The sequence below is a fragment of the Sapajus apella genome, unplaced genomic scaffold (assembly GCF_009761245.1).
Source record: "Sapajus apella isolate SASKATOON/1434 unplaced genomic scaffold, GSC_monkey_1.0 scaffold5, whole genome shotgun sequence".
Classification (NCBI taxonomy): Eukaryota; Metazoa; Chordata; class Mammalia; order Primates; family Cebidae; genus Sapajus; species Sapajus apella.
In genome coordinates, this window is record NW_022436945.1 from 14898947 (window position 1) to 14912577 (window position 13631).

Here is a 13631-nt window from a genome sequence, read left to right on the forward strand (position 1 = left end):
CACCTGAGGTCAGGAGTTTGAGACCAGCTTGGCCAACATGGTGAAACCCCATCTCTACCAGAACTACAAAAAAAAAAAAAAAATTAGCTGGATGTGGTGGCGGCCACCTATAATCCCAGCTACTTGAGAGGCTGAGGCAGGAGAATCGCTTGAGCTCAGAAAGTGGAGGTTGCATTGAGCTGAGATCATACCATTGCACTCCAGCCTGGGCAACAAGAGTGAAACTCCATCTCAAAAAAAAAAAAAAGAAGAAATGAAGTTGATTGAAATAGTTTCTTCCCTCTATTATCTTATAAATTAGGTGTTTCTGACCTTGTTCTGTACTGTTCATTTAGCCCATTGTTTCCTCTGCTGTGAATTGTTTGTCCTCATTCTGATAGCCATTTTCTTGGGTAACACTACCTTTTTCTTCCTCAGATCCACTCACTTGGATATTTCAGTACCAAGTTCTGTTGCCAATAGATTATCATTATTATTATTTTTGCAGAATGTGTTTGGCCTTTGCTAAAGCAGTCAGTAAATAACCGTGTCACTAAGATTGAGTGTCAAATGTGACATGAAAAAATTAATTGTAACTCAGTCCTCTCTCTGACCTGCCTCCTCCTCACCTTTAGTTAAAGATTAGAAGTGCAAGGCATTGAAGTCTGCTGATGTGGGGCTAGAGGCTGGGCTCACTCAGATGACTTCTGCTTCTTGGACTCTATGAATAGTATTCGTATTCCAAAAGGAAAGCTTGAAACAGAAATAAATTATACTGTAAACATTGTCTGTTAGTGTCCTATAAATTAACATTCTCTTCCTAAAATATACATTTAATTTAAGGTAGCTGTTTGCTACAATACCTGTAGCAGAGAAGATGGATCAAGTTTTTGCACTGATGATTATATTATATAACTTTAACAAGCACATATAATTAAGTCAGAGACCCATTCTTTCATTCACCAAATATTTATTGAAAGAACTGGTCCTGGAGATAAAGCAGTCAGCAGAACCAAGTTTCTGCTCTCATGGAGTGTTGCTGTGCAGAGGAGGCCAGGGCTCAGTGAAGAGGGACAGGCCGTGATTAACTCATGCATCTCTCTGCTCCGTCACATTTATGCACTGCTTTACTCAGCCATGCGTTTTAAGTAGTAAGCAAAGCCTGGAGACATAGGATGGAGCCAGAGTGTAGAGGGCCTTAGACACCAGGGTGTACATTCCACAAGGAAGGGATTAGAGCAGTTAGAAATTAGGTATTAAAGAAGGGCTGCATTAAGACAGAAATTTTTGAAAATGAGATCTTATTCTGGGTTTCTTCTATGAACTCCTTGAAATTGTGTGTAAAATTTTGTTAATATGTACATTTTGATTGTGGGAGAAGATTGGATTTACATCTCAGCAAAAATATTTGTGTCCCCCCAAAAGGTTAAGGACTACTGCAGAAGGCTGGGCTGACGGTGGGGTGCAGCTTTGCTTAGTAGATGAGGAGGTGACAGCCAAGGAGCTTCACTATGAGGCTTTTTCTGGTAATTAGGCAATAATGAAAGGATTCAATGATCAATGATTGTAATTATGTTGCAAAGTTTTGCCATCCCAAAACTTATTTGAGCTAAATTTTTAGGCAAAGATAATTATGCCTTGATTTGACCTTTTTGCTTGAAACAAATTGACTTGACATATCAATGTGCCTCATCTTCTGGAACTTTCTTATCCCTAAAGGTTTAGTTTTATTTTAGGAATCTGACTTAAAATAAAGAAGTAAATAAAAGCTGTAAATAATTCTGTAAGCTTCAATTGTGTTTTAAAGTTAGCACCTGAGGAATTAAAATTTAAATTTTTTTAAAAGCCCATCTGGGCGCAGTGGCTCACCTCTATAATCCCAACGCTTTGAGAGGCAGAAGAGGGCAGATTGCTTGAGCTCACGAGTTCAAGATCAGCCTGGGCAATATGGCGAAACCCCATCTATACAAAAAAATACAAAAATTAGCTAGGCGTGGTGGCATGTAGTTCCAACTGCTGGGAGTCTGAGGCAGGAGGATCATTTGAGCCCAGAGGTAGAGGTTGCAGTGAGCTGAGATTGCTCCACTGCACACCAGCCTGGGCAGCACAGCAAGACCCTGTCTCAAAAAAAAAAAAAAAAAAAAAAAAAAAAAAGCCTGTCTAAGAAAGTGTGGGAATGTTCCAGTTCTGAGGTCTGTTACAAAGAAGTACCTGTGATTGTCTTCTGTTTTAGGTTTATTTACTCATATCCTATCTCATGCACAGAAGAATAAGGTGTTATAAAAATGAATGTGATAAAATATTAAGATGATGGGGTCAGGATCTTAGGAGAGAAAGAAATGAAATGATGATACTTTGGTTGTTACTTGTTTTCATTTGTTTTTTATTTTAATTTGATTTTGAGCTTTCTGATAGCCAAAAGGATAATATGCCCTGACCATGTACACGATTATGTAGCTCTCTGGTTTTGACTGTTTTTTGCTTTTTTAAAAAAGTTGGTCTAAGGCCACTTGTGGTGGCTTATGGCTGTATTCTAAGCTGGTTGGGAGGCTGAAGCAGGAGGATTGTTTAAGCTGAAGAGTTAGAGGCTGTAGTACACCGTGATGACACCTGTGTGTAGCCACTGCACTGCACCCTGGGCAACAGATCAAGACCTCATCTCTTAAGAAAAAAAAAAAGAAGCGAAGATCTAAAAAAAATCAGGTATTTGGCCAGGTGTGGTTGCTCACGACTGTAATCCCACTTTGGGAGGCCAAAGTAGGAGCATTGCTTGAGCCCAGGAGTTTGAGGTTGTAATGAGCTGTGATCACACCACTGCACTCCAGCCTGAGCAACGGAGCAAGACCTTGTCTCTAAAAAGAAAAAAAAATATTCTGTATTCTAAAGTAAATCAGCACTTATGAAATGAGGCTTAACAAACAAAAACAAACAGCAGTAAGCTATATTCCAAAGGACAGAATAGTTACTTCAGCGAATTCCTTGAGTCAAAATACTTGTGTTATTTGTGTCATTTATAAATATCATTTAAATCTCTCTCCCTTCCAGTTTTGCTTATTAACTTAATGGATTGTGCTTTCTACAACCAAGCCTTTTGCCCTAGTTTGTAGTAAGCGTTTAGTTTTACACATGTAATCAATGACATGCTCTCATTCTTCACATAAAGATGTGGACTGAAACAAATGTGAAGAGTTGTTTATTTTTTAAAAAATCAGAGCTAGTAATAATGTTTATGAAAGTTAAAGATAAACCATGTTTTGAACTGTATATTAAATAGCAATAGGTCATAATCAGGATAAGTAAAATTCATCTTATATTTTAAGTTGGAACACTGAAACTGACAATGTATTTACTTATAAGAAATGTGAACAGAAAAAAATGCAGAAATAATAACTAAAACTTTTTCTGAAAATACAGTGAACTTATATTCAGTGATTTATATACCAGAATCTCATTTACAGATTCAATAATAATTGATGTTAAAGAAAGTGAAACTAACCCTTTAGTGCCTCCTGGTACTTGACCCCTTCCTGGATACTCTGATGATGCTTATTATTGTTTATCCTCACAACACCTCCACAGGGTAGTTTACATTTGAGGTGGAATGACTTCGGCTCAAAGGGCTTTAGTAACATGTATCTGTGAAAGAAGGGGGACTGCCAGCCTGGCCAACTGGCAACAGTTAGGCATTGTTTCTGCCTGGGGCCCTTATCATCTCTTCTCTGGATTTATTGACATTCTAAGTTGACGTTACCTCTTCTCCCATTCCTCTTCCTCATTGGAATAAGAACAATCTCTAAAAACAAATCTGAGCATGTCTTCTGTTACTTAAAACTCCTATGATTTGTCAATGTGTACAGGCTCAAGTCCAGGATTTCAGCACAGTTGACAACACCCTTCACAGCCGGGCTCCAAACAATGCCTCTGTCTTTATTTCTTGCCATTGTGCCCCTTCCCCTCGGCTTGGCAAATCGAAATTGCCCTTCCTTCACCTTTCCCAGTGGTGCCCTTGTGCATGCGATTCTCCATCCTCGATGCCTTTCCCTCTTCATCTAGAGAACAGTTTTTCTTTCAACCTCCACGTCAGTCTTCCGAAACTCCTCCTGCCAACAGGGAGTTGTTCTGATTTTTGCAGCACTCCCTGGGAATATGCTGGTGTCACATTTTACTCAGAAATTTGGTTTTTAAATCAGCATATGGGGTACCTTGCTGTTGAAAGATAGCTTAAAATCTGTGATAAAGTAGAATATATGTGGTTTGATGTATGTAGTGCAGTAATTCTCAGGCCCACTGGAATTTAAGAACAGCAAACTAATCAAGGAAAGCAAAGTCGACATGTAGAAGCCCACAAGTTGATACCGTCTGCCTTGACCACAGCCGTCACATCCCTATCAAGCTGTCAATATGGCATGGGTGGAGCATTCTAGTGTCTCCCCTGGCTGGCAGAATTTGCTCCATTCATTTTTTTAAATAATCCTCTCTGATTTTAAACATATAGTAATAGATTTGGTATTGTTTGAGAAATGAAAAAATAGGTGGTATGTGGGGAAGGGGATCAGATTTTAAAGTCAGGGCAGAGGTCCTTTGTAGTTAGAGTGTTCATTACACTGTATTGCAATTATTTGTTCACGTGGCTGCTTCTAGAATTCGAGTTCTTTAAGGGGCTTTCCTGGCATTTCCCTCATTTGGTCCCTTTTTCTCCCCAACACAGTGAGTGCTCAGCAAGTGTTTCTTTAGTAAATAAATGCAGGATTATCAAGTGTCTTCTGAATTCCCGGAGAAATATTAACAGGTTAATTTCAGGATTTAATTTTTGTAAATTATGTAACTATTTGAAAACTGATAATTTGTAGAGCTACTTTCGTTTTCCTATACCCTTTTTTTTTTTTTTTTTTTTGGAGACGGAGTTTCCCTCTGTCACCCAGGCTGGAATGCATTGGTGCAATCTCAGCTCACGGCAACCTCTGCCGCCAGGCTCAAGTGATCCTCATGCCTCAGCCTCCCAGAGAGCAGGGAGTACAGGGTGTGCCACCACACCTGACTAATTTTTATTGTTTGTATTTTTTTGTAGAGATGGGGTTTCACCGTGTTGGTCAGGCTGGCCTTAAACCCCTGGTCTCCAGTGATCCACCCACCTTGGCCTCCCAAAGTGCTGGGATTATGGGCATGAATCACCACATGTGGCCAGGGTTTCTGTTTTCCATGTTCTCTGCAAGAATCACATATTGTTCTTAGAGTCAGGAAAATACTAGATGTTACTTAAATTAGTATGTTTAGACTAACATTTTTCCAATGGAATTTTTAAAACCCAAGGAAGAAACAACCAAAACATCTCCTTCCTTAACCGTGCTGGTGCACACTTTTATTTTCATGGTAGGAGCAATGCTTGTAATAAAGTAAATTTTCATAAATTTTTTTTTCTTGTTATCCAAATATAGCCAATGTAGAAAATTTTAAGGGGAGGCTGAGTGTGGTGGCTCATGCCTGTAATCCCAGCACTTTGGGAGGCTGAGGTGGGTGGATCTCTCGAGTCTACAAGTTCAAGACCAGTCTGGGCAACAAGGTGAAACCCTGTCTCTACAAAAAGAACAAAAATTAGCTGAGTTGGCATGTGCCTGTAGTCCCAGCTACTCTGGAGTCCGGGGTGGGAGGATCACTTGAGCCCATGAGATGGAGGCTGCAGTGAACTGTGATCATGCATTGCACTTCAGCCTGGCCGACAGAGCAAGACCCTGTCTTAAAAAAAAAAAAAATTGAAGGAAGAACTTAAAAGTGATCCTAAAACATAAATATAATCTGTAACACTGTTACTAGTAAAGATCTATTTTCCTGATGTGGTAAATACTCCAAATATTCTACAAACTAAAGCCATCTAGTTTGGCCAGGTGTGGTGGCTCATGCCTGTAATCCCAGCACTTTAGGAGGCCAAGGTGGGAAGATCACATGAGCCCAGGAGCTCAAGATCAGCCCTGGCAACATAGCAAGACCCCATCTCTGCAATAAATAAATAAACCATGTAGTTTATACTATTTAAAATATTATGAAGTTTATTTATTAGTATGACTTTATGTTGAAATGTTTATGCTTATCACTATTGACTTGTCTTTACAAGAACCAGTGAAATGCATAGGATATATATATTAGAATTTCTAAAATATACAATAAAGGAAATTTTTCCTAATATACAGGGAAGAAAGAAAATGAATTGCTATAATTTTATTTTACTTGAACTGAGAATGGAATAAGCTATAATGTATGTATTGCGTTTCATAACCTTATTTGCATGCTCAAGTAGAAATTCCCAGAGTATCTTTGAACACGATATGTAATGTATTTTACGTTCCCTAATTTTATTTTTCTTATTAAGAGTAAACTCTTAAATGCACCTTTATTTGAAAGGCTGCTTTCTCAAATTATCTAACCTATTTACCCTGCTTCATGCTTTCCCGTAGCAATGTCACCTTCTAATACATGCTATAATTTACCTATTTATGTTTATTGACTCCTCGCCCTGCTAAAGTATAAGCTCTATGAAGGCAGCATTTTGCTTGTTTTTTTAACCATTGTACCCCTAGCACTTAGAGCAGAACCTCGCACGTAGTAGGCATGCAGCAGAATTGTTGAATGAATGGATAAGGCAAGTATTTAGTTAAAACCACACTGTTTAAACCAATATTTATTGAGGTTTAATGTCAAATTGAATATGTATGTAGACCCCTTCACTTACTGTTTGATTCCATTGCTCCTGGACATAGGCACATTCTAGAATATTTTAAACTTACCTTCTGGCAAAAGTTACTTAATGCTCATTGTGTGTGTGTGTGTGTGTGTGTGTGTGTGTGTGTGTGTGTGTGTGTAAACATACATACAATCATATGATATTTACAGCAAGTACTCATCACATTCTCTGTTGTGCATAAATGGATGACATAAAAATTATAATGAATAAATGGTTTAAAAAATGTCAGTGAAGTGAAGCTTTGTATTTTTTTTAAATTGGTGAAAATTTCTCTTCTTTCCACAGATCTTAAATCTTACTCAGGCATTGAGAGATGGGAAGAGTCCTTTCCAGCTAGTACAGATGCCTTGTGTGATTGTGGAACGCAGTCAAGGTGGAAGTCAGGGTCGGATTGTCCACCTGAGCAATTCCTTTACCCAGACTTTCCATTGCAGGAAGCCATTTTTTTCCTCCTGGTAGTAAATGTAAGAGTAAGATAAACAAACTGTTTAGAATTATTGTGTTGTTAAAACATTATAGTAATGTAAATCTGCTGTTAGGAGCTCCAGTTGCTAAAACCTCAAATAATTTAAGTCTTTAAAAGGTTATATTTTAGATGTAACCAAAAGTTTACAGTTTTTTTGTCCAAATATTAATTTCTATTTCAGGGAAGAAGTGCTATATCTCCTATATTGCATTTTTGTAGAAAACTTGTATTTTATGTTGTTAGTTTAAAAGGTAATTTTACACATCCTGGAATGACTGTAATTGCTCTAGATTTCCAAGTAGAATACAATAACTTTTAATATTGAGAAGAATGTTCATGTTAATTCTTCTTATATTACAAAAGGCCTTTGAGGATGCCTAAGTCTGAAATTGCTCCTATGAACTTTAATAAAATAGTTAGCTAATAGAAAAACAGGTAAGAATATAGCAATGTTGCCTTAATTTTAAAAGCTGCTATTTTAGAATTTGAATAAGTACTCCTAAAGTGACCATGATTAGGGACCAGAAAAGTCTATCTTGACTAAGTAATAGAGGACCATTTTGGTTTTTGTACTTCAGAGTATCTTTGGTGAATTATTTTATTGTAGTGAGGAAAAAAAATCTAAAAAAAAAAAAAGGAAACACTCAATTGAGACTTGAGGGGAATAATAGAAAGTTAAGGTAGATCCCCAATATTTTGGAATACCAAAATTGCCTTAAAAATTCCCTTTTATTTCTTACATGAGATCAAGTACTTGAGATTAGTAGTTCAGAGTACTGGCCTTGTTCAATTTAGTACTTCAGTTAGTATTAAACTTCCCTCAAAAGTAAGCCATACTCCAAACTGAATATTGAATTGCATTTTGGGGTCCTAGGTCATAAGTTCTTCAAAATAATCATTATTATTGTACTATTGTACTTGAAATTGCAGATGTTATTATAATTATAGTCAACTGTAGACTGTAGGGTCAAATTAAAGGGGAGCATGGCAGATAATCATAAAGTTATTTATATTTGATTTTGAAATTTATTTTTGTACTTTGTTTTGAGTATCATCAGTATGTCTGACATTCTTGAAATTTGTGACATTGTTAATGCAGTAAGTGATTTAAATTGAACTGATGAAGGTGTGATTTTACAGAAGCAGAAGTTTCATTTTCTTGAAGCTTAAAACCAGTCTCACCACTCGGGCTTAACCAGGCAATTTGTGGTCTTGGCCTTTTGTTTTCTAAGCTTACTGTCTTGTGTTTGTTTTGGTTTTAATGAAGTATTTTGTGTAGAAGGTATTTCCTGAAGGTTAAATTAGGATGCAAAACAAATCTGCCATTCCCTCTTCCATTGCATCTTTCTTTTGGTCTTCATGGATGAGATGAATGAGGATTCTGCTGCCTTGCCTTGAGGGAGTTCACTGGAAACCTGGGTTCTCCGACCTCTTCCAACCCTCCATTAGCTTAATTTTGAGATAATGGAAAAGTTACTGGAAATTCAAAACTCAAACTACTATCTTTAGATAAACACTAGTAATTAAAATGTGCCTTTTGAATATGTTTTTCTAAGAGAAAGGAAATAAGTTGCAGTGATGTAGGTACTGCTTTCTTAAACAGTTTTTTCAGTATTTTGAGAATTGCCATATTAATTTTTATAATGGAAAACTTAATAAATTGTTACTGTTTTATATCATAAAATTAAAATGCTATGGAAATACTTGTGAAAGGTCTGACCATACCAGAAAAGTAAAGTTGAGATAGTTCAGATATAATCACAAGTCAGAGCACATTGGTTGTATTTTGTAAACTTTCATGAACTGAATTCTTATTTAAATATTGTGGTTTTTTTCAATAAGTATATTTATAGTGTCAAACATGGTAGACTATAGGTAATAAAAATCATTGTCTTAAGATTCTATTCTTTTGTATGTATGTATTTTGAATATTTAGAATGTTTGTGAATACATTTACTGTAAATGATGCCAAACTACCATTTTTTTCATATATTCAGGGTATGGTTTAATTCTTTATAATTCCAAAAGATATTTAACTGAAACCTTTATAATTGGATACATTTTAATTTTGCTTAATTAAATATGCCACCTTATCATCCTCCAAATTTATCAGCAATTGAAGACTCTCTGTGGAAATATAGTTTTTTCATACTTGAAGATAATTTGACTCACAAAACTTTTCAAAAATTTGAAATACTTTAGACAGCTGAGTCAAGTGGATCACCTGAGGTCAGGAGTTTGAGATGAGCCTGGCCAACATGGTGAAACCCCATCTCTAATAAAAATACAAAAATTAGTCAGGCATGGTGACACACACCTATAATCCCAGCTACTCAGGAGGCTGAGGCATGAGAATTGCTTGAACCTGGGAAGGCGGAGGTTGCAGTGAGCTGAAATCGTACCACTGCCTTCCAATCTGGGTGACAGAGTGAGACTCTGTCTCAAAAAAAAAAATGAAGTACTGTACTATACGGAATTAAAACCTTTTTTTAAAACGATGGTGCCATGTTCTTTGATCAGGTTACATCTTAAATCCTTGTACAGCTGTTTGAAAAGACAGGCAGCATCCTAGGTGTTATAGTCTACCTTCTTTCACCAACTTGCTTGGGCAACTGTACAGAGTTGTAGCTGTACTGTGCTGTTTCCAAATCTCTCATGCAATTAGTTTGGGGCCTTGTGACTGATATATGCAGCTTCCAGACCTGGCAGGAAAACTGTCACGATTGACCACTCTCTTGTCTTTCCATTAGGCTGTGAGCAAAGAATTTGCAAAATGGAAGCAGCCAGGGCACAAGAGGCACTGCTGGGGAAAACTACCAGGAGAGCCTCCTGACTGCACTGGACTGTGACATGAGCAAGGAAGAAGTGCTGTGTTGAGTCACTACACTTTTAGTTACTACTCTAGCTTAATCTGTCCTATCCCAGACATTATGATGTGAATAGAAAAATATCAATCAGTTTTAAATACAAATTCAAAAACTAACCGTGACATTTCTTCACTAAAGCTGGGTGAAAGATTATCTTTTTGAATTCCAGAATGTGAATAGTTTGGGTTAAAACCATCAATATTTAGCCAGGCACAGCAGCTCATGCCCGTAATCCCAGCATTTTGGGGGGCCGAAGCGGAAGGATCCCTTGAGCTCAGGAGTTTGCGACTAGTCTGAGCAGCATAGTGAGACCTCATCTCTTAAAAATAATAAAATCAATACCAACAAGATCATGTGGTAATAGCAGCTTTAGAGGATCAAGCAGAGAGAAGGGAAGGCGGATTTGTGATGGTCCTAGGAGCTAAAGAACTGGGAATTTTCCACTATGTACCCAGCCCCCAGAAGAAGGATCCCCAATAGCAGTGGAATTTCAATTAACAGAACCAAAAACCACAATCAAAATTAGGAGAAGGCGGCCCACCATTCACCTGGTAGCTAATAAAAGGGCCTGCAGAAAGGTATGAGGGTGCTAAGGCAATCTAGTCTTCATAGTTCTCAAAAATCGCCGGTGAGCGGACATAGGGCTATACTGAGAAAAACTACTGGGAATAGAACGCACACTGACAAGGGAAGGACCCGAGGGGTAAAGGAGAGGGGTTCAGATAATGAGAGAAGAGAGGACCAATTGAGACAGAATTCAGCAAGTACTAAAAAGGTAGCAACACACAAAACCATCTTCCCTAATACTCTGTGGTAACAACGTAGGACAGAGCCCTAGAGCCATGAAGCTCAGAAACTTGTCTTGGCCCACCCTCACTTCCTACACAGGAATCTTTTCTAAAAATACAGGAGGAAAGACACAGGAAAACCCATCTGATTTAAACATCTTACCAGATGTAAGACTACATCTTACAATATGTCCTAAGAAAAAAAAAGAGGTTTACAATCTGCATAACGTACCACAGAAAATGAAGATATCCCAGAAATGTATCTCTAAAGCAGAGGAAACAGTAATCTAATGTTTTAAAACATGCTGAAGGAATTTAAGAAGCCATGGAAGCAAAGAAAGAAGAACAAAAATTGGAAAAACTCTGATCGGGCATGGTAGTTCATGCCTGTAACTTCAGCACTTTGGGAGGCCAAGGTGCGAGGTTCCCTTGAGGTCAGGACTTGGAGAACAGCCTGGGCAACATGGCAAGCCCCCATCTCTACAAATAAAGTGTAAAAATTACCTAGGAGTGGTTGTGCATGTGCATAGTCCCACTACTAAGGAGGCTGAGGCAGGAGGATCACTTGAGCTCAGAAGTTGGAGGCTGCAGTGAGCTGTGATCACATCAGTGCACTTCAGCCCGGCCAACAGAGTGAGATTCTGTCTCAAAAAATAAAAATAAGACCAGATGTGGTGGCTCACACCTGTAATCCCAGCACTTTGGGAGGCCAAGGCAGGAGGATCCCTTGAGCCCAGGACTTCAAGACCAGCCTGGGCAACATAGGAAGACCCCCATCTCTACAAAATAAGTAAACTAGAAGGAACACAAGAGCAAATAGACAACGTATCCGCCACCACCCAACAGCAAACATTGTACTTAGTGTTGAAGAATCTGAAGCTTTGGGTGTTCATTCTCTATTGCTGTTTTAAGTAATAAGTTACGACAAACTTACTGGCTCAAAACAACACAGATTTATTATCTTACAGTCCGTAGATAGACGTCTTGATGCAGGCTTCGTTGGGCTAAAATCAAGGTACCAGTAGGGCTGCATTCCTTTTTGGAGCCTTCAGGGATAATCCATTTTCTCCCTTTCCGGCTTCTTGAGGCCTCTCACATTCCTTGGCTCTGTTTCTCCTCCTCCATCTTCCAAGTCAGGGGCAGTGGGTTGAATCCTTATTGCATTGCTCTTAAATGTACTCTTCTGCCTTCCTCTTGCACTTTTAAGGGCCTTTATGATTACATTGGGCCCTCACAGATAATCTAGAATAATCTACCCATTTTAAGGTCTGCGGATATACAACCTTAATTCCAACTGCGACTTTTTGTTTCCCCAGATAAAGACATCTTCGGGAACTATTATTCTGCCTTTGCACTTTCCCCCTGAGATTAGTAATGTGACAAGGACACCTGCTCTTGCTATTTTTACTCAAGTGATACTTGAGAGCCTAACCAGTGCAGGAAGGCAAGAAAGAGAAGTCAGAGGAAGAAATAAAATTGTCATTATTTACAGATGACATAATTATGCATGTAGGAAATTCAGAAATATCTACAGAAACCTATTTGCATTAATAAGTGAATTTTGCAAGGTTTATATATGAGCAACGTTAGTCTGAAAATTTTAAAAGTTATCATTTACAGCAGCATCTCAATACATTAGATTCCTAGAAATAAGCCCCACTGAAGATGTTCAAGATCTCTATGCTAAACTATAAGAGAGCACTGGAAGAAAATGAAAGATTCTGATAAGCAAAAGGATATACAATGCTTAGGTATTGATGATATTAAGACATTGAATGTCCCCTTGCTAGATTCAACTCAAAATCGTATCTGAGTTTTTTGTAAAACTTGACAGGTAATTCTATAACATATAAGGAAACTTTCTGCCCACAACCACTGGACAAGAAGCACAAAGTTGGAGGACTTCTACCTGATCTCAAAATTCATAAAGCTGCAATAATCAGACATTGTGGTATTACATGATGGACACACAGATCAATGAAACAGTATAGAAAATCCACAAATAAACCCTACACAGGTAGTAAACTGATTTTTTTTAAATTGTACTTTAGGTTCTGGGGTACATGTGTAGATCATGCAGGATTGTTGCATAGGCACCCACATGGCAATCTGGTTTGCTGCTACCATCCCCCTGTCACCTACATCTGGCATTTCTCCCCATGTTATCCCTCCCCGACCTCCCCATCCCCTCACTGTCCCTCCCTTGACCACCCCCCAACAGACCCCAGTGTGTGATGCTCCCCTTCCTGTGTCCATATGTTCTCATTGTTCAACACCCTCCTAGGAGTGAGAACATGTGGTGTTTGATTTTCTATTCTTGTGTCAGTTTGCTGAAAATTATGGTTTCCAGATTCATCTATGTCCCTACAAAGGACACAAACTCATCATTTTTATGGCTGCATAATATTCCATGGTGTATATGTGCCACATTTTCCTTGTCCAGTCTATCATCATTGGGCATTTGAGTTGGTTTCAGGTCTTTGTTATTGTAAATAGTGCCACTATGAACATATGTGTGCATGTGTCTTTATAATAGAATGATTTATAATCCTTTGGATATATACCCAGTAGTGGAATTGCTGGTTCGAATGGAATTTCTATTTCTATGTCCTTGAGGAATCGCCACACTGTCTTCCACAATGGTTGAACTAGTTTACACTCCCACCAACGGTGTAAAAGTGTTCCTATTTCTCCACACCCTCTCCAGCATCTGTTGTCTCCAGATTTTTTAATGATCACCATTCTAACTGGCATGAGGTGGTATCTCAGTGTGGTTTTGATTTGCATTTCTCTGA

At 38.2% G+C, this 13631-nt stretch overlaps 1 protein-coding gene across 3 annotated transcripts in view; it reads left to right on the top strand.

The window, feature by feature from the left end:
• PI4K2B (phosphatidylinositol 4-kinase type 2 beta) overlaps positions 1-9082 on the top strand; it is a 36474-nt gene extending 27392 nt beyond the window's left edge. For 2 of the 3 annotated variants that reach the window (XM_032273525.1, XM_032273527.1), the window contains exon 10: positions 7001-9082. In XM_032273525.1, the coding sequence (XP_032129416.1) occupies positions 7001-7174 (174 nt within the window). In that variant the 3' untranslated portion in view covers positions 7175-9082. Of the gene's footprint in view, positions 1-417; positions 767-7000 lie in introns of those variants that run through there. The other variant, XM_032273534.1, reaches the window with a different exon arrangement.
• Positions 9083-13631: the final 4549 nt, after the last annotated feature.